The sequence below is a fragment of the Chlorocebus sabaeus genome, chromosome 8, assembly GCF_047675955.1.
Source record: "Chlorocebus sabaeus isolate Y175 chromosome 8, mChlSab1.0.hap1, whole genome shotgun sequence".
NCBI classification, from domain to species: domain Eukaryota; kingdom Metazoa; phylum Chordata; class Mammalia; order Primates; family Cercopithecidae; genus Chlorocebus; species Chlorocebus sabaeus.
Genome location: NC_132911.1, coordinates 67,086,127 through 67,113,996, shown reverse-complemented (window position 1 = coordinate 67,113,996; position 27,870 = coordinate 67,086,127). Strand labels below are relative to the sequence as shown.

Below are 27,870 nucleotides of genomic sequence, written 5' to 3'. Positions count from 1 at the left end.
CAGTAACCTATTTAAGGGATAGAATCTTGTCACTCAACCAGAGCACTGTAGCTGGGATCCCATTCTGGGCTACCTGAACTTCCCGTGTGTGGGGTGGCTGAGGTTACAACCCTGCTGGTCCCCACTCTTTGACAGTAACTCTGTCCCCTTCACCACATGTTGCAGATGAGTTGACTCCTAAATGCCTGCCTTACCCTGTGAGTGCATCCCTTTCAAGTAAGTCCCTGTTTTCTCAGGGGTGTTCTTGTCCAGAACAAAATCAAGCTCTTGTTCTGATGTGGTACAGTGGAGGTTTACTTTATCTCCCTATATCTTAACTTTCAAAATTACTAAAAATATATCTAATTGTATTAAAAATGCAGGACCTCCACTTGCCTCACATAAACATTTGCAAGTGCAGTCGACATCTCACTATGTTTGAAACATAAAGCAGTATAATTTCATGAAACTTGAGAACATTGGGGTTTTAAAAATGACTTTGTAAAACTGAGTTGTTGGGCCCAGAAAATTTATTTAATACTATAAACTCAACAAATATTTCTTTTCCTCATTGTTTTTGAGACAGCGTCTCTGTCACCCAGGCTGGAGTGCAGTGGCAGGATCTCAGCTCACTGAAACCTGGAACCTCCATCCCACCAACCCCACTTCTGACCCCAAGCTCAAGTGATCCTCCCACCTCGGCCTCCTGAGTAGCTGTGACCACAGGTGCATACCACCACACTGACTATGTTTTTGTATTTTTGGTAGAGACGAAGTCTCACCGTGTTGCCCAGGCTGCCCTTGAATTCTGAGCTCAAGTGATTTGCCCGCTTCGGCCTTGCAAAGTTCTGGGATTATAGGGTTGAGCCACCACACCCAGCCAACAAATACTTCTTTATTGAATTCTACATGCAAGGCATTTTTCTGAGTTATAGGGTTACAATGGGGAGCAAAACAAAGATTTTACCCTCACAGATCTATGTTAGTGGGAGAATTAGCTAGTTATTGTGTAGATATTTGGCAGAGCCATCTCAGCAAATTAGGAAAATGTTTCAGGATCTAAGTCTGAGCTCTAGTGAGGCCGATGGAGAGAGAAACAGTCTTTAGGACAGTTATATGCAACCAACTAGACAGTTACCGAAAAAGAAAATCATGCACTCTGAGGATCAGTAGACTCTTAATGGCTTATTAGGCAAACATGGTGACTCCTTTGAAATGTTCACTGTGACTTCAGGACCATCCTTACCTAGTCTTGCACATTTCTCCGTCTTTGACTCATAATATTCTTCTCTCCTCTCACCTTCAAATATCCATACATTGCTAGGAGTGCAAAACACTGGACTGGTTTTCTACTTCTAAGATCTTCCAGGCCTCTGCTTATTCCCTCCCCTGGTGTCTGGCCTTGTGGTCACTTTACTTCTCTGAGACTTCCATACATTATAAATTGGGGAAAGGAAATTCATATATTAACATTCAAACTAGTCTTTTTTTTTTTTTTTTTTTTCCCTACCATTCGCTTCTTCCATAAATTCTTAGGCAGAGATGGGATTTTAAAAAATTTTCAGCTCACACCATTGCTATGGAAATATCACCTCATTTTCTTAGAAGGAGTTCATGGGCAGACAGGTAAATACATGAACATTAGCCAGCAGGAAGCTTCAAGGACAGTAGAGCGATGAAATGTTTTTCTGATAGTTATGCTTCCTTCCAATAAAAAGTTCCTCAAAAGTATAATAGCGAGGGTCAAATGTTTATATAAAGAACTATTTAGAGCTTTGTAATGTAAAATATTGAACCCACATCTGAGAGGTCCATTTCCTTTCAAAAACTGTTAGGGTTTTCAGTATACTCTTCTTTCTCATCATTCAACATATATACAATCCAGACTAGCCTTTGTGAGCCCAAATAAATATGCCAGTTACAATTTGCAGCCTAATATCACAAGGAGTAGTGCAAGCAACAGAAACTCTGAAAAAGTCTGGCAGTACTTATACAAGTAAAATGCTATTTTTCAGCATCTTTTGCCTTATCTTCACACTTCTCTGAATTATAAACATTATTTCTAGAAAGTCTAACAAGGTAATAACAAATCCACAAGTTCATTTTCAGCAAATGATTCCCAAACAAGGTGTTGACAGATTTTTATCATTTTGATTCCAGAGATTCTAGTCTCATGAAAGTGTTCATGGAGATTGATATATATTTATATATATTTAAAAGAAATGAAAAATGGAAGGAAGAGTTATAACTAGGCTTTTTCATTAGAATGAATGATGAAAAGCGCTGACCCCACCTAGCACTCTGCCTTTTGTGAGCTTTTTATTTCATTGTCTTTGACCTGCAATCATAATCTTTATAAGAAATAGTTAATAAAAGAGGCTGAGAGGTAACCAAGAAGACGGGTGGCTAGAAATAAATGTTTCCTCAAGTATTTATTACCCTTCAGAAATATCTGTCTGCAATGTTAGTCCCATATATCCACTTTAACAGTGCGGAGGAGGGAAGTGGTAGCTGTTATTAATTTTTAAGGCTGGCTGGCAGCTTTCAGTCCAAGAACAAGGCTTAACTTTGCATTTTGAATAACGCAGAAATTTTCATTAGTTAGAATAGAATCAAAATTATGAATGATGTATTGCCTGCCAAAAAACTGACATTGTATTATATTTGCAGTTCTCTTTTAGAATAAGCTTTCCAGAAGTGTACTTAGACAAATTGGAAAGATACCAGTATTGTTTACTTATTTTATGTGTAAGTTTTGGAAAAATAATTCAAAAGACATGTCATCCTGACGGAGGGTTGGTAATGTCATATCCAAGGGGCAGTTCATTATTGCACCTAAAAGCTAAGTGCTGGCACAAATAGTACTAGTGTATGAGATCGTTGCAATTGGTTTCAGACATTACATTTTGCTCACATCTGCCTTCTGAAGACCCTGGGACAACTTAATTACATCTGCACTTTTGTTTCCTACCTCTTTCAATAAAAAACATAAAATTACCCTCAGTTGAGAACTATCAGACTCAAATGTTTGTGACTGCTTTCCATTGTCATCTCTTTTCCAGCAGATCATCATGTTAAGTTAGTCTTGGGCATATATACTTTGCTTTGAGCACCCAAGTTTCATTTTGACTCTGAGTCAATTTGAATTGATGACAATACAAGTACTATATCCAGATGTCTCTCAGTAATGTAATGTATGGCCCTCATAACAAACACTAGAATTAAACCACTAATAGAATAGTCTCCAACAGCTGCTTCAATCCCAGTTTGAAGGGCATTGAAATAGCTGATTCGGGGATTTCTATAGAGAAACTTAAGCTAATTAAAGACGTCAAAGTCAATGGAATGACAATATCTGTCAGTGAACAATACAATTTATATACACCGAAAAGAAGGCTAATAGAAAGTTAACAAAAGTATCCATTTACATGAGTCTTTTATTTTGCATACCATTTTGCATTTCCCAGCTTTGCTCAAACCACAAGTCTCAAGGAAAAGACTTTTGTATATTTACTGCACTATATGATAAAACTATTATTAATTTGCCTTTTCTCCCACTGTTAGGTACAACTGAGCACTGGTGTCTTTTGAGAGTCTTCAAACAGTTCAGTGAGGAGGAAAAGAAAGAGGACTGTTTGTTTTGGTGGTGGTTGTTGTTGTCTTATAACTACTCAAAAGTAGGTATCTATTTCATAAAAGATTCAGCTGGGATTTATCAATTTATTAATTTTTTGACTTATTCAGCTGAAATTCCAATAACTTTAAGGTTGAAATTCCGGTTAATATTGCTCATGCTCAACCAACTGTTTTTGACTGTGCAGCCTGTGGTAGCTGTGGGTTGGAAGCATGCTGCTAACCTTCTGTATATTAACTGCATCAGGTTGTAGAACTACTAATAAAACTAAAAATAGAGATTTTGAAGTTAACCTCAAAATGAAAAGTGTTGTCATTAGAACTGCACTTTTCAAGTGACAAACTTTTTGTCTTATCTAGAATTAAAACAAACAAACTAACAAACAAACAAAAAAACCACCTGAGTAAGCATTAAATACATGCTGCAATTTGTCTGCATGTTTTCACTGCCTGATACTTTTAATCTCAGGGTCTGAGGTTTGGTCAAATAAATTGAGACAAGACCCCATTAGATTCTGGATTACAACTCATATATCATGCACCACCCAGCTATTTGATGGGAAGCATTCATCAGACCTCTTTGAGGTTGTGTTCTGGAAGGAAGTTCTAATGGCTAGCTACTTTGCTTCATTTTGTTACAAATTCGAACAATGACAGCAATGCCATCTCTGGTTAGGTGTGATTTCTTTATCTAAAATAATTTATTTTTTGAAAGTAAATTAAAATTTTGAAAGTAAATTAAAATTTTGAAAGTAGTCTGGGCACGGTGGCTTACGCCTGTAATCCCAGCACTTTGGGAGGCCAAGGCGGGCGGATCACGAGGTCAGGAGATGGAGACCATCCTGGCTAACACGGGGAAATCTCGTCTCCACTAAAAATACAAAATAATTAGCCAGGCGTGGTGGCGGGCACCTGTAGTCCCAGCTACTCGGGAGACTGAGGCGGGAGAATGGCGTGAACCCGGGAGGCGGAGCTTACAGTGAGCGGAGATCACGCCCCTGCACTCCAGCCTGGGCGACAGAGCGAGACTCCGTCTCAAAAACAATTTTTTTTTGAAAGTGAATTAAAATATGAGTCCTTAACAGAGTTGTGCCAAGAAGTGTCTTATACGTCAGCAGGTGCTCAATGAAGGTCATTTGTTGACCTATGCTGCTAAAGCTCTATCATATAACTGCAGGTCATAATATTAATAAATGTTTTTTCCTTTGGGTGTTCTGCTAAAACATGATTTAGCTTTTAAGTTTCCCATTAACTTTTTTTTAGCACATCGTAATTTTTTTTTTTTAGTATCTCACCTGGAAGGTTGTAAATTTTGGTTTTTTTCATTGCACTTTATATAGTTTATAAACATATAGATCTTTCTGTAACGCATTATTGTATTGATATTACTACTGTTACTCAGACTTCAAAATTCTGCCACCAACATGCCTAAAATTGTTAATAGATAAAACAACCGTTGATTGTCTACTAAGCATAACGGTTAGATGTCTGATGAAAAGTTGCTAAGATATATGACAGCAGTCCTAGGCCTTCTGAGTATCTGCACGTGCTCTCACAAATTGAGAGTTTCAATATGTAGTGTCACCTTATTTGTGTGCAATTCAGTCTGTCAACTTTTGACTGTAACTTTAGTATGCTGAGTTCAATCATTTTAGACTCCAAATATAAAAGAGTTCATAACCCCGTAATGATTAGTTTTGGAAGCTGTATCTCATTCAAAAGGAACCCACAGGGAGAGAGAAAACAGTACTTACATGTGTCTTCTTCTTCCATGGAAATACTGATCACATAACAGGCATACACAAAACCCACCAACTGCAAAAGGGAAAACATGTGTACCTTAAGAATCTATGCCAAGTTTCTGTACTTAAAGAGCCAATATAATCTAATAAAGATAAAAATTTATGAGCAACTTTTAAGAATTTGCAGTAGAAAACACTCTTTTAAAATGATAGCTATGATTTTAAAAGAGTCTTTTCATTTCTATGTAGCCTCAATAGCTTTCTAAAAAGTACACAGAAATGGGGGAAAAAAACAATTTCTAGACATTTCACTTAGATTTTGATTTGGGACTTACAGTTCTTGTATTTTATAATCAGCAAAGATTATTAAGAAATCCATTTTAAACTTTTGGTTTTTTTCTGATGATTGAGCATTTTGTACTAGCACTCATTAACTATAACTATTTTAATTTTTAAAAGCTACAGAAGGAATCAAAACATGTTGCTTATAAATTAAATACCAATCATCTACTTAATTATTTAAAATGCTCTGGGAATGTAAATCATATTTAGATACTAAATTGCTTTGTTAATCATACCACAAGAAAACACATTAACTTGCTGGTGATTCAGTAGTGATAAAATAAAATCGAAGAGATAATTTGTACTTTGGATACTAGTAGTTCAGAGAATAAATGCAGGTGTAGAATTTAACCTCTGCATTTATGATGCTAAGAGGACGATTTTTATTCCATGGAGCCAAAGACACTGCAATTCCTAGAGGACAAAATTGTCAATGAATCTAGTCCAGTCTAAAAATACTTACTATAAGCACTTCAATAGGTAGGAAAAATAGACACTTAATAGCTGCTGTAGTTTATCTTCTTGCCTTTGTTAACATTTGTTTCCACCCTTTACCCTCATTATAAAATAACATTGGGAAAAGAAACTTTTTCTGATAGTCCTGGTGTCAAAGGCTCAAGTTTCCAATGCAGAGAACAAGATTTCTGGGGCTTTTGACTACCCATGTGAATTAGGACTCTGAGCTTGTAATCCATCTCTGGACTGTCTAGACAAAAGTCAAGAAGCTCTGAGAGGATGAGAGGTTAGGGAAAAGTTTAGGGTGAGGTCTTAGGAGAAGGACTTACAGAGAAATCTGCCAGGGTGCTGATGGCTCCTCCCACCCAGCGGGCACCTCCTCTTACCTCAAGCCAAGTGAGGGGGTGCTTCAGAAAGCACTTGGGGAGCTTAATATTTCTTACACTTTGGGAAACATGGGGGCTTGGCAACCAACTCACACTTGGAAGAGTCAAAAGGCAAGAGGCTGTATCTAGAGGGGTTTTTGGTAGCAGTGTGTGGAGACAGGACTGGGTGGAATTGTCAGGGTAGGGTGTGTGTGTGTGCCCTTAGCCTGGGGGTAAGGCCTCTGGAGAGATCTTCCTGTGCTGTTCTGGAGTTGGAGCCATCCCAGAGGGCTTCCTGGAAGGGCAGGTGACCTCAGAAAAAGGATGGTGGTACTTTGGCTATAGAAGGCAAGTAGGGGTGGAAAGTGGCAAACCAGGGAGGCTGATCATCCGAGAAACAGGTAGGGATCTTAAAGGAGGTGTGGCGTGGGATTCCGAAGAACCCCTAAAAGCACCCCACGAGAAGAAGCATGAGCGTGTGGAAGCTGTCACACCCAGAGAGTATCCCTGCCCGATTACAATGGAACCCGTCATGCTAACACCTTATTCCTTCCTTTTCTCCCATCATTTCTCCTTCTACTTCATCCCCACAATAACGCAGAGGAACAGGGAGAGAAGTGGAGTGAGAAGAGGAGGAAGCAGTGCCGTGTTCCCTCCTCTCTGCAAATCTGCAAGCTGAAATCAGGCCCAAGCTGAGCGGGAGAGTTTTTAAGTGGATGAGAATTTGCAGTGACCTGGACTAGATATTTAATATCTCTGAGGAGCTAAAAGAGCTATAAATTCTGCTTGAAATATGATCCAAAGGGTGAGATGGAACAAAGCCTAAATGTGTACTTGAAGGGGCAGTGAGAGAACAAACAAAATTGCCTTTTGGCTGTATTCTACCAACCCATTCAGTAAACCAGTTACATACACAAGAAAGAAATGGCCCCTAATCCCATCACTAATAACTGTACAATAGATTTCTTCCCAATCTTTCTCTCTTGTAGTTGCTATATATCACTTACACTCGTATGACCCAAGTTAACACTCTCCATAAGCTTAATTATTAACGACTATGTAAATTTGTATTTAAATATATTGCTATGTATTAATGTTCTATTATTGAAAGTTGTTTTCAAGTTATGAATAATATTATGAAAAATATTAATGCTTTTCCTGAATTTTTGATGATCTGATTCCCAGAGGTAAAATTATTATTGCAGAAGTGCCATTGAATACTTTTATGACTACTTTTTATACATTATTGGTTTTCAGAAAGTTAGTATCATCTATCCTAGCACAGCAGTGACTGACAATGCTTGCTTTTCCATACTATAGGATAGTTCCACTTAAAAATACATGCCAAGAAAATAAACAGAATGGCATCCCTTCATTTATTTATTTTTGCAATAGTTCTCTTTCACCTAACATATTTTCATATTTTATTAGTCATTTATGTCTTTTCTTTTGTGAATGACCTCAGAAGTTCTTTGCCCATTTATTAACTTGATCTTGTTTTCGTTAATTTATATGAGGTCTTATGAGGGAAAGCCTTTGCTGTATTTGTTGCAAATTTTGTTTCTTTATGTTAGCCTGTGATAGTGATGGTGTCATAATGTGGGGACATTTTATTACTAAACTGTATGTTAGCAGGCATTTGCCAGCAAACAACTTTCTAGTTCTTGGTGGGTTCTCCCTTAGGGGTATGTGTGTATATGTGTATACCTGGAAGCGTGCATACTTGTAAATCAGTAACTCTCTTGCATTAGTCTTCTGTTGCTGCCGTAAGAGATTGCTGCAAACTTAGTGGCTTAAAACAACACCAATCTTACAGTTCTGAAGGTCAGGTGTCTGAAATGGGCCTTATGAGGCTAAAATCAAAGTGTCAGCAGGACTGTACTCCTAGAAGATCTGGCAAACTCTGTTTCCTTGCCTTTTTCAGCCACGAGAGGATGCCTGCATTCTTTAGCTGCAGTGGCTGATTCTGTCTCAGGCTGCCATCTCCCTGGTCCTTCCTTCCCCTCCTTCCTGTCTTGCTGTTAAGGATGTTGAGCACACCTGGACAACTTAGGACAATCCCTCCGTGTTAAGGTCACATGATTATCAATCAATTTTATCTGCAACCTTTATTCATTCTCCTTTGCCATGTGCAGTGATTTATTCACAGGTTCCAGAGATGAGGACATGGAAATCTTTAGGGAACTGTTATTCTGCCTATCACATCTGCCTATCACATGTGAACTCATATTTAGACTCGCAGCAGGTTCCGCACAATTTAGGCCACAGTGGAGATGGAGAAATGACACTGAGAAAATTACTTAAATCTTACACAGGAACAGAAAACCAAACACCTCATGTTCTTACTCGTTAGTGGGAGTTGAAGAACGGGAACACATGGACACATGCAGGAGAATATCACACACTAGGGCCTGTGGGGGGCAAGGAGAGGGAGAGCATCAGGACAAATACCTAATGCATGCGGGGCTTAAAACCTAAATGACAGGTTGATGGGCGCAGCAAGCCACCATGGCACATGCATACCTATGTAACAAACCTGCATGTTCTGCACGTGTATCCCAGAACTTAAAGTGTAGTAGCAAAACAAAACAAAACAAAACAAAACAAAAAGATTAAAGTAACCACTCAAAAAACTTAAAAAAAGAAAATTACTTAAGTTTTAATGTATGAAGTATGATTATGACATCCTAATTTTAAAAAATGATGAGAGGAAAATTTGACAAGTCACAGTTCATAGCAATCCATTCTTGTCAGCAAATGCCATCTTTTAATATTGGGAAGAAAACTATGATCATCAATTTGGTGTTTTTACATCTAGTCCATGTTTTCTCATCCTACCTACAAATATAAATCCCAACAGCAGAACATAGTTATTTAATTTATTTATTTAACTTTTATTTTAGGTTTGGGGCTACATGTGAAGGTTTGTTACATAGGCAAACGCGTGGCAGGGGGTTTGTTGTACAGATTATTTCATCACACAGGTATTAAGTCCAGTACCCAATAGTTATCTTTTCTGCTCCTCTTCTTCCTCCCATCCTCCACCCTCAAGTAGACACCAGTGTCTATTGTTTCCTTCTTTGTGTTCGTAAGTTCTTATCATTTAGCTCTCATTTATAAGTGAGAACATGTGGTATTTGGTTTTCTGTTCCTGCATTAGTTTGCTAAGGAAAATAGCCTCCAGCTCCATCCATTTCCCCACAAAATATATGATTTCGTTATTTTTATGGCTGCATAGTATTCAATGGTGTATATGTACCACAATTTCTTTATCCAGTCTATCATTGATGGACATTTGGGTTGATTCCATGTTTTTACTATTGAGAATAGTGCAGCGATAAACATAGGCATGCATGTCTCTTTATAATAGAGTGATTTATATTCCTTTGGGTATATACCCAGTAACAGGATTGCTGGATTGCATGGTAGTTCTGCTTTTTGCCCTTTGAGGAATTGCCACACTGATTTTCACAATGATTGACCTAATTTACGCTTCCACCAAAAGTGTATAAGCAGGTCATAATTATTTTAAATAGCACATTTCAAACAGTTTTCTTGACAGTTTCAAATTCTGGGAGTATTGTCTTTTCACTTTGATTAGATCATTGTTGTTTTTATTTTGCATTGTACCTGACAGGGAGCTTGTACTAGGAGGACACACGTCAACTCTGCTATTAAAAAAATTCATACGTGTCCATAATTAGTTTTATCTTTAATGCATGGATTCTTCCAAGAAAACATCTATGCCACTTGAAATTTTGTGAACATTAGTTTTCTTAAAAACAGATAATATAATCTGTAAATCTACTAAACCCTGCACAGAGATTGTAATTCATCTCAATACACCCAACACAATCATCACTGCTAACTGCATTACACTATGGAGTTTTGCTCCCCCACAGGCTACTGCTCGCATAGTCAGGCATCACATAACAACATTTCCATCAGTGACGAACCACATAAATAATGGTGGTTTCATGAAATTATAATGGGGCTGAAAAATTCCTACTGACATCCTAGCTGTTGTGACATCATAGCACATGCAACACTCACATATTTCTGTTAATGCTGTTGTAAACAAATCGACTGCACTGCCAATCATATAAAAGTATAGCAAACACAAATACTTAGAGTATATAATACTTGATATTGATAGTGAGCAATGATGCTACTGGTTTATGTTTTTATACTATACTTCTTACTGTAGAGTGTACTCCTTCTACCTGAAAAAAAAAAAAAAAAGTTCAATGCAAAACAGCCTCAGGCAGGTCCTTCAGAAGGTGTTTCAGAAGGCATTGTTATCATAGGAGATGACAGCTTCATGCCTGTTATTGCCACTGAAAACCTTCCCATGAAAGAGGATATGGAGGGAGAAGACAGTGATATTGATGATACTGACCCCAGAGATATTGATGATTTGGCTGAGGCTAATGTGTGTGTTTGGATCTCAGTTTTTTCTTTTCTTTACTTTTCTTTTTTTTTCTTTAAGACAGAGTTTCGCTCTTGTTGCCTAGGCTGGAGTGCAATGGCGCAATCTCAGCTCACCAGAACCTCTGCCTCCTAGGTTCAGAGGATTCCCCTGCCTCAGTCTCCTGAGTTGCTGGGAGTACAGGCATGCACCACCATGCCCGACTAATTGTGTATTTTTAGTAGAGACGGGATTTCTCCATGTTGGTCAGGCTGGTCTCGAACTGCCGACCTCAGGTTATCCGCCCGCTTCGGCCTCCCAAAGTGCTGGAATTAGAGGCGTGAGCCACCGCGCCCAGCTGGATCTTAGTTTTTAACAAAGAAGTTTAAAAAATTAAAAAAAAAATTAATAGAAAAGGGTTTATAAATAGGATGTAAAGAAAAAATATTTTTGTACAACTGCACAAGGTCTATGTGTTTGTGTTATAAGCTAAGTGCTATTTTAAGAGTGAAAAAGTTCTTTAAAAAGTTTATAAACTAAAAAAGTTACAGTAAGCTAAGATGAATTTGTTATTGAAGAAAGTAAATTTAAAAAAATAAATGTAGTATAACCTAAGTGTACAGTGATTATAGTCCACAGCAGTGTGGAGTAACATCCTAGGCCTTCACATTCACCGATCACTCCCTCACTGACTCACCGAGAGCAACTTCCAGTCCTGCAAGCTCCAACTATGGTAAGTGCCATATACAGGCTTATCAACTTTTACGTGTTATACCATATGTTTACTGCACTTCTTCTATATTTAGATACATAAATACTTACCATTGTGTTACAATTGCCTATAGTATTCAGTACAGTAACAGTGCTATAGAGGTTTGTAGCCTAGGTGTGTAGTAGGCTACACCACCTAGGTCTGTGTAAGTAAACTCTATGATGTTCCCACAATGATGAAATCGCCTATGGCCACATTTCTCAGAATTTATCCCGGTAGTTAAGTAACATAAGACCTTCTGGCATATAGGCCTAGTAAGGCTACCAGTGTTAAACTATAAGTTAGATATTGTTACTAGCTAATGTTCCTTAGGTTTTTAGATAAAAATAAATAGAAAAAGAAGCTGCAACTTCCCATGCTTCCACGGATTATCCTGTGTATCCCTTTCAATACATGCATTTTCTGTTGTTATTTTGTGTACCTCTTTGAATCCATTACTTTGGGGGGCTTACTTCGAAGATGATCCTTTAGCTTGAAAAATAGTTCAGTAAGTTTGGGCGACATGAGTTCTAGTGTCATAAATATTGATAAATCAGATTTCTTTTGAAATCTAAGGAGCTAGACCAAGCAGCAGCCAGGCAGATCAAGATTCTCTTCCTATCCACTGTGACTAAAATAACTGACACTCTGGATTTTCTTTCAGTGGCACTGCAAGGAAGGAGAAGGATAGTAGCAGAATGGAGGAATCAGGCTGCAATGGAAAATTTCTGTACGAGGAGTTCTGTTGTTTTGCATAAAGACAGAAATTTAGATGAGGCATTGCGAATTCTATGTTGGAAGTTGCTTATTGGATAGTAAGCCCATAGTTGCTAGATAGTTTTTTTGTATTCCAATGATTATCCCTCCACAACAAACTCAGGTAAGTTAAATCTCACAAATCATTATTTTTTCATCTATATAGGTGAGAGGTAAGCAAAGATATATCAAAATGTTTTGATTGAGTACTATGGGATTTTTCCAGTGTAAAGCTAAAGTCTTCATGATAGCTCAATGCCACAATGAATATTATTTTCTAATGTTCTAATATATTGCCTCCTCTCTTTTTTTGGAAAAAATATAATACTTCTACCCACACCTTTATATTGAATTAAAGTAAATTATTATTTTGCCTTTTTTGATGTTTTTCAATATGAGAATGATGCCTAAAGTGTATGTTAGCATATTGTTAGCCTCTTTGACAGGACATATGTATTTCGGTGTTTTCTAATATTGGCTCATTCAATTTGTCATGCTAGAGTCCATCAGCATTTATTGGTTGGTCCATCAGCATTTACTGGTTGATCCATTGGCATTTACTGGAAGAAAGGCCGGAGAATTGATGAGAACGTCTCTTGAGAACAAACTCAGTCATGCTGATACATTGTTTTCACATATCAATATGTAGAGTTGATTTGATGGAGTTGAGCCTGGAAATCCAACAGGAGACCAATTTCCCTTGAAAAGAAAAATCCTATCCCGATGGAAGAATCTTGACCTGAAACTAAGTGTATACTACCCTCTACTAGATTATCTTTCCACTGTTGTAAGAGGACTGGAAATTGTTAACTGTTAGTAGTTGAACTATATATTATTTTGTTATATATTCACACATTTAAGGAAAAAAATCTAGATACCCTCTAAGAAATCTTTATAATATAAAATAAAATTGTATTTGTTGCAGGAAATCTTTATGTGATTTTAATGCACACTTTCTTCTAGGCTAAAAAGAAAGATGTTGACCAGATGACTAACATTGAAAAATAAATGCAAGCTTTGCAGTATTTATTTTATCCTTCAAGTAAGTACAGTTGAAATTCAAAAAGAGGTTTGGGAGGAGGATGAGGCATTAAGCAAGTTATGTATGAGAAGATGGTTATAGATGAACTTTTATGAAGGCAAAAGAGAGTAAGCTCTTTGGATATTTTTTTTCAGAAATATGTGTTTACTTAAGTTCTATACAACTTATACTTTTTTCTCATAGTTTTAAGACCGTGGATTATTCTAAAAATATTAATTTAACTGCATTTTCTGAAAAGATTCATTGTCTATATGCTAAAGAGAACTGGTCAATTTATTTATTTCTACTTTTCCAAATAACTAGTCTTTTGATGGACAGAAAGTAAGGTCAGTTTCTTAATATGGAAGCATGTTATGCCTCCCTATCCAGTGAATATTTTCTTACTGATAAATGTGGGAATGCACAATTTTAAAAGAACAGAGCAATGTATAGCAAGAAAAAATTTGTCAGATCTAACTATTCGCTAATGGACCTTAATATTGTCTTGATAGATGACATGAAAGAATTTTTGGCCAGGCAATTGAGACAGACAGTACCATTAGCTGAAAACAATAAGACGATGACATGCCATGCTAGAAATATTAAATCATTCTTCAAGTCCTCAAACAGAATTTGGAACCATAATCTCAATATTATTATAAATGAATTAATTAAAACTTTCCTTTTACTTTTGCCTTATTGATGGGCACACTCGTAAAATATTTATTCCAAAAATTACTTTTGCTATTGTGATTAACCAAACTGCTGCTTAATTAATAATGTTACCCTCATGAGAAACTGTCTAGACATCATGTTAATAAGCAATTTGTAGATGACTGACTGTTGTGTAGTTCTTGATTTCCCAGAATTTGAATTTAAATAGTCCCTGTGGCTTTCTGCTTGTCTACAAGAAGTGGAAAATGTATTCTTGCCAATAACAAACACATACAAAGTAAATAACATCAGCATAACAATCTTGATTATCTCTGCTTTTAATAAAGTTTTAAAAAGAATCATTCATTTTAAAGACACTTTCTGTCTTCTCTCACTAAAGGTATCCATTTCTGTAGTTACATAATTTAAAATAACTTTCTTCTCTATATTGTAAATTCTGACAGCATACTTTCCATGTTCTTTGATATATTTACTTAATGCAAATGACATAAAACTACATTCTAACTCCACTTTTTGTTAAGAGATTGATTATTTTTTTGCAAACAGAATTTGTATGTGGGGTTGGTTTGTTTTGACCTGCAGGCCTTGTATAAGAATTGACGAGATTAGGTTTCACACCTGTAGATACTAGGAGGATAATCACTGGCTGTGTGTCCTGCTAGTTGTGAATCTTACTAAGAATGAATTAAAAAATTGAGTCATCCCTGAAATCATGTGTCTTTAGTGGCCACTTTTATGTGAAATAGATGGATAAAGAAAGCTCATCCAGGGAACTCAGAGAAGAGAGGATTGCTGGACTTGAAGAAAGACAGAAGGATCCCTGAACAACATAACTCCCCAATCACTCTCCTGTTTCCCCACATTCACACCAACATTGAAGTCTTAAAGCTTAAGAGAATCCTTAAGGAATGTTAGAAGTTTCTCTATTTAATACATGGTGTATCAGTCTGGTCTCATGCTGCTAATAAAGACATACCTAAGACTGGGTAATTTATAAAGGAGAGAGGTTTAATGGACTCACAGCTCCATTGCTGAGGAGGGCTCACAATCATGGCAGAAGGCAAAGGTGGAGAAAAGTCATGTCTTACATGACAGGAGGCAAGAGAGTGTGTCAGGGGAACTCCCCTTTATAAAACCATCAGATATTATGAGACTTATTAACTATCATGAGAACAGCATGGGAAAGACCCACAGTCAAGATTCAACTACCTCCCACTGGGTCCCTGCCATGACATGTGGGAATCATGGGAGCTATAATTCAAGATGAGATTTGGATGGGGACACAGCCAAACCATAACATTCCACTCCTGGCCCAAATATCATGTCCTCACATTTCAAAATGAATCATGCCTTCCCAACTGTCCCCCAAAGTCTTAATGCATTTCAGCATTAACCCAAAAGTCCAGAGTCCAAAGTATCATCTGAGACAAAGCAAGTCCCTTCCACCTATGAGCCTGTAAAATAAAAAACAAGTTAGTTACTTCCAAGATACAATGGAGATACAGGCATTGGGTAAATACTCCTGTTCCAAATGGGAGAAATTGGCCAAATAAAGGGGCTACAGGCCCCTTGGAAGTCCAAAATCCAGTGGGGCAGTAGACTCCAAAATGATCTCCTTTGACTCCATGTCTCACATACAGGTCACACTGATGCAAGGGGTGGGTTCCCATGGTCTGGAGCAGCTCCACAGCTGTGGCTTTGCAGGGTATCACCCCCATCTTGGCTGCTTTCATAGACAGACGTTGAGTGTCTGTGGATTTTCTAGTTCTATGGTGCAAGCTGTCAGTGAATCTACCATTCTGGGGTCTGAAGGACAGTGGCCCTCTTCTCATAGCTCCACTAGGCATTGCCCCAGTGGGGACTCTGTGTGGGGATTTCCACTGCACATTTCCCTTCTGCACTGAACCAGCAGAGGTTCTCCATGAGGGCTCTGCTCCTGCAGCACGCCTCTGCCTGGACATCCAGGTATTTCCATACATCCTCTGAAATCTAGGTGGAAGTTCTCAAACCTCAATTCTTAACTTCTGTGCCCCTGCAGGCCCAATACCATGTGTAAGCTGTCAAGGCTTGGGCCTTGCACCCCCTGAAGCAACAGCCTGAGCTGTACATTGGCCCCTTTTAGCCACAACTGGGATGCAGGGCACCAAGTCTCAAGACTGTACAAAGCAGCAAGGCCCTGGGCCCAGCCCATGAAACCATTTTTTCCTCCTAGGCCTACCAGCTTGTTACGGGAAGGGCGGCTATGAAGACCTCTGAAATGCCCTGGAGACATTTTCCCCGTTGTCCCAACAATTAACATTTGACTTCTTAAACAAATTTCTGCAACCAGCTTGAATTTCTCCTCAGAAAATGGGTTTTACTTTTGTATTGCATGATCAGCCTGCAAATTTTTTGAACTTTAATGCTCTGCTTCCCTTTTAAACATAAGTTCCAATTCCAAACTATATCTTTATTAATACATAAATACATTAATATGTAACAGCACCCAAATCACCTCTTAAATGCTTTGCTGCTTAGAAATTTCTTCTGTCTGATACCCTAAATTATAGCTCTCAAGTTCAAAGATCTACAGATCTCTAGGGAAGGGGCAAAACGCCACCAGTCTCTTTGCTAAAACATAGCAAGAGTCACCTTAATTTTACTTTCCAACAAGTTCCTCATCTCCATCTGAGACTACTCAATCAGGACTTCATTGTCCATATCACTATCAGCATTTGGAACAAAGCTATTCAATAAGTCTCTGGGGAGTTCCAAACTTTTTCATACCTTTCTGTCTTCTGAGCCCTTCAAACTGTTCCAATCTCTGCCTGTTACCTAGTTTCAAAGTTGCTTCCACATCTTTTAGTACCTTTACAGAAGTATGCCACTCCTGGTACCAATTTACTGTATTAGTCTGTTCTCACATTGCTAATAAAGACATATTACCCAATACTGGGTAATTTATAAAGGAAAGAGATTTAATTGACTCACAGTTGCACATGGCTGAGGAGGCCTCACAATCATGGTGGAAGGCAAAGGATGAGCAAAGTCATGTCTTACATGGTGGCATGCAAGATATCGTGTGCAGGGAAAATCCCCTTTATAAAACCATCAGATCTCATGAGACTTATTTACTATCATGAGAACAGCATGGAAAAGTCCCACTCCCATGATTCAATTATCTCCCGTCGGGTCCCTCCCATGACACGTGGTAATTATTGGAGCTACAATTCAAGATGAGATTTGGGTGGGGACACAGTCAAACCATATTGCACAGGTTCTACAATGCTGCTCATTAGTTATTGTTTCCTCAAGTTCAAAATGACTCTATGAAATCCTTCACTAAGGCTGTGTATGGGAGGCAGACAGAGACTGACACACTGCTCTGTGAGGAGCTTTATTCCAATGAAAGTCATTAAGTTGAACATTTGTGAATAGAAAGCTTCTACATGTAACATATTTGGGTTAAGCTACCTAATGTCAGAAACTTTGCAGGGATTTTACCCTACTTATAAATTAACAAATTAGTCTATTTCTGTTCCATGGGTGCTGGGTCAGAAACAAAGGGGTTTTACTCACAATGCAGAGGGCAACACAAGTTTCATATATCTTTTCTCCATTTATCATGCCTCCTGGGCCTTGATGGATGCGTGCACACCTGTGGGTTGTGTTATTGGGAAGAAATTCTGTGCTGTTCTCACAGTAAGGCGAATCCAGCCTACTTTCTGTGGGGGTGTGATGGGGAAGAAGTTAATTCATCCCTGAAGGTGGCTTGATGAAAGCACAATGCTGAGAAATTCTCAGGTAAAGAGCAATGACACATGTAGAGGTTAACAGAATATCTGTAGATGGTATTTAAAGCCATGTGACTGAATTAGATCACTAAGGAAGTGAGTGAAGTCAGAGAAGGGGTCCATGGATGAGGTTCTGGAGCATCATAACATTCAGCAATTGGAGAGAAGACTAGAAACCAGCAAAAGAGACAAAAAAGGACTGACAAGAGAAGTATGAGGGGTACAGAAATGGAGGCTATTGGACGTGTTAAAGGTCTCTGATAGGTTAAGAACAATGACTGAGCATTGAACAGTGTACTGGACAAGTGGAAGACATCAGTGGTCTTAATGATGGTCATTCTGGTGGAGAGAAGGGCAAAAATTCTATCAGAGCAGGTTCAACAGAAAATAAAATGTTAACAGTTCTTTCAAGGAGTTTTACTGAAACAGAAGGAGAAAAAGGAGAGTTGCTGGAGAAAAATATGAAGTCAGTGAGGTTTCTTTATTTTTTAAAAGGTGAGTTTTATAGCAATTATAGCATATTTGAATTTTGATGGTAATAAACACTTTCTTAAATCTTTATTCACAATTGGAAGTAGGTACTCAATAACAAAGATTATTTCACAGGTGCAAGTGCACATGCACTTGTTATACACTTCCAGCCCCTTTATGATCCAGCTTCAGTCTGGCTCCAAGGCTTATCTTCCACTCTCCTCTGCCATGCATCTGTACTCCAACTCCCTGAGTACACCCCATTATTTGCTTGCCCGTGACCCCTCACCCTGTTCTCACATCTCTGCATGCACAAACCCTCTCATTCTTTAAGCTCAGTTGTAAATGTCACTTTCTTTGATTTCTTTAGTTGATCCATCTCTAGTCTGAACAGTGTCTACACTTTGTTCTTATATCTGTAATGGCAGCTTCAAGGTACTGCTTAGTATCACAGCATTGTGTCCATTCATTATCTTCTAAGTAGGTCCTGGAAGGCAGGAACTACCCTCTGAGAGACCTGATGCAAATGTTGTGTCCTCTGAGAGTCCTGCCCCACCTCCATCAGACCCAAATCTCACCTTGAATTGTAATAATTCCCAAGCTTCTTCCTCTACTTTGACACATTATCATACTCCTCGAATAAAGCACATTTCGCATGGTGATTATACTTATTTACATGTTTGTCTCTACTATGAAGCTCTTCCAGGATGAGAGCTTTTTCTCAATTCAACTTTGCATTTCTAACACTTAGCACTGCCTGCTAAGAAGAATGTATTCATCAAATGTTTCTGAATGAATAAATGATGAGAAGAATTGCATTGCAAAGTGAGGTAGGGGAGGAAAACCAGTATGTCTGAAATACAGTGGATGAATTTCAGAACTCCAGCATGGTAGCAATCCTGAAGTTCCCACGTGGGTCACCATGTTGCTCAGCCACTGTAAACTCCAGCTCTGCTTGTGTGCATCAGAGTTATTGCCATGATTCAATAAGTTCTCCAGATTTTTGCTGCTTTGCTTTGATATTGTCTGGATCATGCACTAAACATGAGAACAAGTCAATGATTATATAATACCATCTTTAACAGATGGATGAAGTATAAACATGTGGAAAGAAAAGGGACAATAGAGTCTTTTCACTTATGGGTTAACATTGGTTGATTTTACATGAAACCAAACATTTGAAAGATATTAAAAATAACTATGGATATTTCAGAATGCATACTGCTTCCATCACTGGGGAGAGAGAAATAATATGATAGGATAATACTTTTCCAGCCACTCTGTTGAACTGATACAGCAGTTGTCATCATGCAGGCAGTGTTCCAACCCTCATAGCAAGCCTGAATTCAGCATACTCTCTTGTCCTAAGTCAGGATGATAAACGATGGAATGTCCAGATACATAACATGTGGCTACTAATTTGGGAAACTTTCAAGTCCATCTTCTAAGGGGTTGAGGGCTCAGCTTTGTCCAAGGTTTCACCTTCAGTTTTGGGTTGGACAGTGATATGGTTTGGCTCTGTGTCTAAATCTCACTTTGAATTGTAATAATCCCCATGTGTCAAGGGTGGGACCAGGTGGAGATAATTGAATCATGGGGATGATTTCCCCCACGCTGTTCTCATGATAGTGAATGAGTCCCCATGAGATCTGGTGGTTTTATCAGGGGTTTCCCCCTTCTCTCGACACTCATTCTCTCTCCTGCCACGCTGTGAAAAGGTGCCTTCTGCCATGATTGTAAATTTCCTGAGGCTTCCCTAGCCATGCTGAACTGTGAGTCAATTAAACCTCTTTCCTTTATAAATTACCCAGTCTTGGGTATTTCTTCATAGCAGTGTGAGAACAGATTAATACAGGCAGCATATTTGTCCTTCCTTATTCTAGAGGGCTTATCAAAAACTCTGAGACTGAAGAAGAGGCAGCAAGTGGACAGTTTCATCTCCCCATGCTTTGTGGCCACATTTCTTTTTCTATGGCTCCCAAGAGGGCCTTTTGGTGCGACAGTCACCCAGGCCCCTCTGTGCTCTCTTGTGTGGCCAGCGGAACGGAAGTCTAGGCTCTTAGGATCCTCAAGGGAAGAAATCTTAGGAAAGACTGGCCTCTTATTTATTTGGATCACTCTGGGGAGAGTGTGACTCCCAGTAATACCTAATCTGTTTGTTTTTATTCAAGCTGCTCCTACTGTTCCTTCAGGAATCCAGAATTAGAGCTGTATCTTTTATGGAAGTGTCCTATGCCAAGTGAAGCCTGAAATTATGTGAAGACATTTGGTTCATTCTCCTAAGAGTCCCACTGGCACCCTGGACTCCAAATGAATCAATGAATATGGAAATAAGTTGTTTTCTCCACGATGACCATAAAAATTCACAACACCAGCAGCATCACATTTATTCAAGCTCTGGGGATTTACTGCCCTTATGTGTATGGGAAGCACTTGTGGAGACAGCTTCAAAATGAAAAGCAAATGATTTGCTGGCCTCTACCAAGGAAGATAAGACTTTCAATGACATATCTTCTGTGATACAGACACTCTGCCCACACCAGCTCAGCAATATCATGGAGGACATCAGTGTTACCCTGACTCACAAAGAACCTTGTTCTAAGATAATGCATTTCTGGTGGCAAGTCATTAAGGAATAAGAACTTTGTCTAAGATTTTTTTATTTTTTGTAAAGGGGCCTATTTAAGTAGATCATTTCATACAGGACTTTTCTAAGTGTGCTTTGCCAAATTCAAAAATTCTTCAACGGTGTTATGTGACTAGTTTGATAGGGTCATTATATCTGAGTGTTATGGAGTCATTTGAAGAAAAATACTTCCATCAAGGAAAAATTCCATCTAATCTTTACCCGTTTACAATCCAAAATGTAAACTAAAAGAGAATTCATAAATGTGTCACTTGACTACGGGTATATCTTGAGGATAGAGAGTTGTTTTTGTCATGTCAGAATGTGACAGGTAAGGTCTTGGGTTGGGTTGAGTATACATGTCTTTGTGGCTATGGGGACTTATAAATTATCTAGGTTACACTAAGCTCTGCCTCCTCCATGCTTGATCATTTAAATGCAGTCAGACCCAAGGAACCGGAGTAAAAGTTGGGCTTGGGCAGGAGCCCTTGGCCTGTGTCTATTCAGGCTGACCTCAGATTTGCTTATTCAACCTCTGTTCCATATTCCCATCTTGAGCTACTGATGTCAACCTCTAGCTACTCAAAACCCTTGTTCTTACCACTCATTTTGAATCTGGTTTCTGGCTTACTAGAGCATTTGGACTCTTTTTGTGCCCCTTCCACCTTGGGGCACCCTCGGTATTTCATGAAACATATTTGTGCCAATGGATCGTCAGATACAGATTTCCACAGAACCACATAACCCAGCAGTAGGTGTTCATTTCCAGGTTGTATTCATTGAGAGCTGAGGTTCCCAGAGCGCCCACAGGGAGGCCGTGGATGGCAGAGCAGCTGTGCTCTGATCCCCATGTTTAGGCATTCAGGCACCACCCTGTGGACATATAGACTGGCATGTCCACCCCCTGCCTGTCTGTTTCTCACTGAGCAGCTGACTTAGCCAATAAGGAGCTATTGAGGGTATGTTTTTTGCAAATGGCAATGTCTGGAGCCCTTTCTGTTGCAGGTGCTGCTCCTGCCATCCAGTGAGTCACGGTAAACTCAGTAGACTGTTCAGTCCCTCGATGCAGAAAAAGCCACATACAGAAACATGGAGTTTATAGATCTCAGGAGGATCTAACAGAAAGACAGGCATTCCTCTATCCATATGTGTTTGTGGAAGTTGAGAGATGTTTCGTAATAGGGAAACCTGCTTTTCTGTAACTGAATGGTGTTTCATGGCCTTCCTAACTTGCGGGAAGTATGTAAAAGTCCTACCTAGTGAAATGTGGCAGATGCTGTGATCTGCTGAATCAGCAGATGGAGTCCATGACACCTAATTCCACTGCCTTGCACAAGAGTCAAAATTAGATTGATGATACTGTAGGCCCAGCTCTGAGAAGGCCCCAGGGTGTTATGTGTGAGAAACTAGCCACAGTATCAGCTTTCTCTCTCTCTCTCTCTCTCTTTTTTTTTCTTAAGATAGAGCGTCTTGCTGTGTTTTCCAGGCTAACTTTGAACTCCTGGACTCAAGCAACCCTCCTGCCTCAGCTTCCCAAGTGGTAAGTAGCTCATACTGGAGGCCCATACCACCGCTCCCAGTTCAGTAGCATCTTTCACAACTGATAGACCTTTGAGTGAAGCCCATTGTGTAGCCTACGACCTGCCCATCCTCTGTCATTGCTGCAACAGATCACAGACCATCCACTCCAGGATCAAGGGTGGGAGAGGATCTCATGTCATTGACTACTGGGCCTCCCCTGTGGTCTTGGCAGAATGGATACTGAGTATCACCACTTTTCCTGTATTGTGCTCTTACAACCTCCTTGGATCTGAGATTTTGTATCTCTTCTCTCCTGACCACTGGATATATTGCACCTCTATTCTCAGGACCATTACTGTTCTTGGGTGGCAGGGATTCAAGGGGTTCCATCTGACACTTGAGGGATCAACACGAGACAACTCTTGCCAACAGCGTTGCTCTGATGTACCCAAGTCTCAGGATGGGTTTCAGTCTTGTTCCAACACTCACCTCACAGTTGATGGTTATGGTGGTCAAGAGTCCATCTTTGTGGTCAGAAAGATCTCAGTTTAAATTTTGCCTTTGCCACTACTCTTAGAGTGAGCCTTGGGTACGATATTTAACCTCGCTGAGCCTCAGTTTCTAATCTGTCAAATAGATGTAATCATACTACTTCATCAATTATTGTGAAGATTATCAAGGTAATGCATATCTAGTGCTTAGCACGGGGTTTAGTTGGACACTATTCTGAACACTATGTGTCCATTAATTCATTAAGTTCTTATATCTCCAAGTGCTAAGTTGTATTGTTGATTTCATTCTATGTGTGAGAAAATTGAGGCACAGAGGTTAATTAACTTCTCCCCAAACCACTTAGGTGGGGATGCTCTGGCTTTGGAACCCATGATGTTAATCCCTCTGCTTACTGTTGATCAATATGCAGTTCTCCTTCCATAATCCAAAGCTGCATTTACTTAGCAAAGTAGTGGCGAGATCTTTTACATTGTAATCCCCAGAATGATGATGTAATTCTTTAGAGTAATCCTTACTTAGAATTAAGTGCTATCCACCTCCACATATTGCTCACTGTATGCTATGGATTTAAAAGGATTTTTTTCCAGCACAAGAAGCACAAGATTTGAGTCAAAAGCAAAACATAGCTCCAGGATGCTTGTGTCTAATAATCTAGAGTTCTTAAACTTTACCTTTGGCCTTATTGTAACTTTTTCAATTCAATGAGCAACAGCCATAATTTTTTTCATAATAATATGTTGAAATCAATAGAAATGAGAACTTTTCCATGAATGGTACCCATTTTCTTTATAGCTTTTTTTTTTTTTTTTAATTTCAGTAGCTTTAGGGGTATAAGTAGTTTTAGTTACATGGATGAATCGTAAAATAGTGAAGTCTGAAATTTTAGTGTATCCATCACCTGAGTAGTGTACAGTGTACCCAATATGTATTTTTAAAGATTATTTTTTTGTGTGGGTACATTGAAGGTGTATATATTTGTGGGCTACATGAGATGTTTTGATGCAGGCATGCAATGCATAATAATTCCATCATGTGAAATGGAGTATCCATCCCTTCAAGCATTTATCCTTTATGTACAAACAATCCAAATTATATTCTTTCAGTTATTTAAAAATGTACAATTAAGTTATTATAGACATTATAGACACTATAGTCACCGTGTTATGCTATTGAACACTAGGTCTTACTCATTCTTTCTAACTTCTTTTTTTATACCTGTTAACCATCCCCAGCTCCCCTAACCCCTCCCGCTACCCTTCTCAGCCTCTGGTAACCATCCTTCTACTCTCTGTCTCCGTGAGTTTGATTTTTAGATCCCACATATAGATGAGAGAACATGTGATGTTTGTCTTTCTGTGCCTGGCTTATTTCACTTAGCATAATGTCCTCCAGTTCCAGCCATGTTGTTGCAAATGACAAGATCTCAGGATCTCATTCTTTTTTTATGGCTGAACAGTACTCAGTTGTGTGTATATACCACATTTTCTTTATCCATTAATCTGTTGATGGTCACTTATGTTGCTTCCAAATTTTGGCTATTGTAAAAAGTGCTGAAACAAACATGGGAGTTCAGATATCTCTATGATCTACCAATTTCCTTTCTTTTGGATATTTACCCAGCAGTGCGATTGCTGGATTGTATGGAAGCTTTTTTTCATTTTCTTGAGGAAGCTCCATACTGTTCTCCATAGTTGCTGTACTAATTTACATTCCCACCAACTATACAAGGGTTACCTTTTCTCCAAATCCTTGCCAACATTTGTTACTATCTTTTGGATAAAAGTCATTTTAACTGGGTTGAGATGATATTCCATTGTAGTTTTGATTTGCATTTCTCTGATAATCAATAATGTTGAGCACTTTTTCATCTGTCTGTTTGCCGTTTGTATGTTTTCTTTTAAGAAACGTGTATTCAAATCTTTTGCACATTTTCTCACTGGATTATTGGAGTTTTTCCTATAGAGTTGCTTGAGCTCCTTATATATCCTAGTTAGTAATCACTTGACAGCTGGGTAATTTGCAAATATTTTCTCCCATTCTGCGCATCATTTCTTCACCTTGTTGATTGTTTCATTTGCTATGAAGAAGTTTTTTAACTTTATGTTATCCGATTTGTCCATTTTTGCTTTGGCTGCCTGTGCTTATGGAGTATTACTTAAGAAATTTTTGCCTAGACTGATGTCCTGGGGAGTTTTCCTAATGTTTTTTTGTAGTAGTTTCATAGTTTGAGACAATTTGTAGTTTTTTTTTTTCTTTAAATCCCCTCATTGTCTGTCCACTCTCCTTCCTTCTGAGTCTCCAGTAGCCACTATACCACTCTGTATCCCTTTGTGTACCCATAGGTTAGCTCCCACTTATAAGTGAGAACACATGATATTTGGTTTTTCACTCCTGAATTACTTTGAATAATGGTCTCAAGTTCTTTCCAAGTTGCTGCAGAAGACGTTATTTCATTCTTTTTTATGGCTGGTTAGTATTCCCTGGTGTGAATATACCTACTTTTCTTCATCCACTCTTTAGCTAGTGGACACTTAGGTTGGTTTCATATCTTTGCAATTGTGAATTATGCTGTGATAGAAATGTGCATGCTTGTGTCTTTTTGATATAATGATTTCTTTTCCTTTGATTCCCATTTTCTTATTGCCCAAACTAAGAGTTCTGAGATGTCCTTGGAACAGTCCCAGAACTATATTAACATGATATTTCCATTCAAATACTTGCATCTGGTTTTGGTCCAGGAGATTCCTTATTATTGGAGTGTAATTGATTGCTAAATGCTTTGATGAAAGTCAGGTGCACTTGAATTTGCACATTCAGGTGCATGTGTCTTAGTTTGTTTTGTGTTGCTATAACAGAATACCTGAGACTAGGTAGTTTATAAAGAAAAGATATTAATTTGGCTCACAATTCTGATGGCTGGAATGTTCAGAGTTGGGCATCTGCGTCTTGTGGGGGTCTTAGGCTGTGTCACCTTGTGTCAGAAAGCAGAAGAGAATCTGGTGTGTGCAAATAGATCACATGGAGGGAGAGCAAGTAAGAGAAGGAAACCAAGGAAACCAGACTCTAACAACCTGTTCTCTCAGAAACTAATCCATTACCATGACAGTGAGAAGTCACTTACTCCCAAAGGAGAGCATTAGTCTATTCATGAGGGTCCTGCCTCACTGACTCAAACACGTTCCACTAGGACTCACCTCCCAGTATTGCCATATTAAGGAACAAATTTCAACATGAGTTTTGGCAGGGACAAAACAAACCATAGCACCTTGGATCATAGCAGACTTGAATCCCAGCATAGCCTAGTAACTATGTCCAAAAGTGAAGTGCGGTTAACTGATTAGGGCTTACTCTTAGAATGTCTATGTTGACTTTTAGGGGTTCTAACACGTTTGTTACTTAGAGTACTTAAATAATATGTTTAATGATCTGTTCCATTTTGGGGTGGGGAAGGGATGTTGTGGAGTTTTCTGCTCTATTATCTTTGGAATTCTCCTTTAAGGAAAAAATTAATAACTACCTTGGGAGCAATCTTGTTTCTCTGTCATTGATGAAAGTCAGTTGTGTGATTTCTGGAAGAGAGGGATGAGCTCTGCGTTGTACGAGCCACACTCAAGCTGTTATGATGTAAATATTTCAAGTAGGATGTGCTACCAGTGCTGGTGACTGAGGCTGGGCTGTGGGTGCTCACAGGAGCAGCTGTGTTTCCATGGTGACAGAGCTGGCTCTTAGCAGCCTTGTCTACTGCAGAGCCAGTCCCTTTGGGGAGGACATCTCAAGCCCAACTGCCAACATCCATCAAGTGAAGCATGTTCATATTTAACCAAATTCCAGAAAGGTATTCTGGAAGGAATTTCGGAGGTTGGAATGTTATTATTCAAAAACGATATTTGGGTTGAAAGAAAGCAGGTTAAAAACCAGTGACATTTCTAGGTGTTTTAAATATCTAACTTACAGTTTTGTTAAAAAAAAAAATCCTTGCAGACATACCATATTCCACAAAAATCCTAAAATAGAAAATAGATTTTTGTAGCCATGAGTGAAAATAAATGGCCCATCTGCTTCTATTTCAGGTGTTTAAAAATGCAAATTATTGCCTCGTACAGTGGTTTGTACCTGTGATCCCAGCTACTCAGGAGGCTGAGGGGGGAGGATCGCTTGAGCCCAGGAGTTAGAGGCTGCAGGGAGCTGTGATTATGTCACGTATGCACTCCAGTCTGGGCGACAGAACAAGAGCCCATCTCTTAAATAAATAAATAAATAAATAAATAAATAAATAAATACAAATTGCAAATAGTTTTCTGTTTCAGTTCTGCTTTATTACTTACCAGACTGAAACTGTTCTGCTGTGTGGACCAAGCTAGGAGAAAGACATTAGGGTTTGTTCAGTGATAATTAGAACTTGGCTTCCCTGCTGTGCTCTGAAAGGTAGAAACTGTGTAGGAACAAGCTTTGGTGCCATTTAAACTCAGTGGAGATAATGGTGTTCAATGAACTTTAAAGACCTTAAAATGGCATTTGAGATAGCCCAAGACCATCTCTCTCAGAATCACAGTCCCTACCAAGTTGAGTAGTTTTCTGCTTTTCTGTATGTTGGGAGCTGACCAGAGAGAATGCTCTCACTCATTAATGGAAATTATAGAGAATACCTGAATAGGTATGTCTTATACTGCTGTTTCTCTTTAAATGATCTGATACTTTGAGACAGATTATATCTCTTTTTATATTACGATGCATATTTACATTTCATTAGAAAAAAGGAGTTATGTTACATTGGTAGCTATATTTTAAGGTATTTACCTGGTACTTAATTCTAAGTCTGTGGTAATTTAACTTTCACA

At 38.7% G+C, this 27,870-nt stretch overlaps 1 protein-coding gene across 4 annotated transcripts in view; it reads right to left on the bottom strand.

The window, feature by feature from the left end:
* NKAIN3 (sodium/potassium transporting ATPase interacting 3) overlaps positions 1-27,870 on the bottom strand; it is a 764,304-nt gene that overhangs the window by 79,245 nt on the left and 657,189 nt on the right. For all 4 annotated transcript variants that reach the window (XR_012093693.1, XM_073018121.1, XM_073018120.1 and 1 more), the window contains exon 5: positions 5,367-5,427. Coding sequence is in view for 3 of the 4 variants with exons in the window: in XM_073018121.1 (XP_072874222.1) it covers positions 5,367-5,427 (61 nt within the window). In the remaining variant the exon portion in view is untranslated. The remainder of the gene's footprint in view (positions 1-5,366; positions 5,428-27,870) is intronic.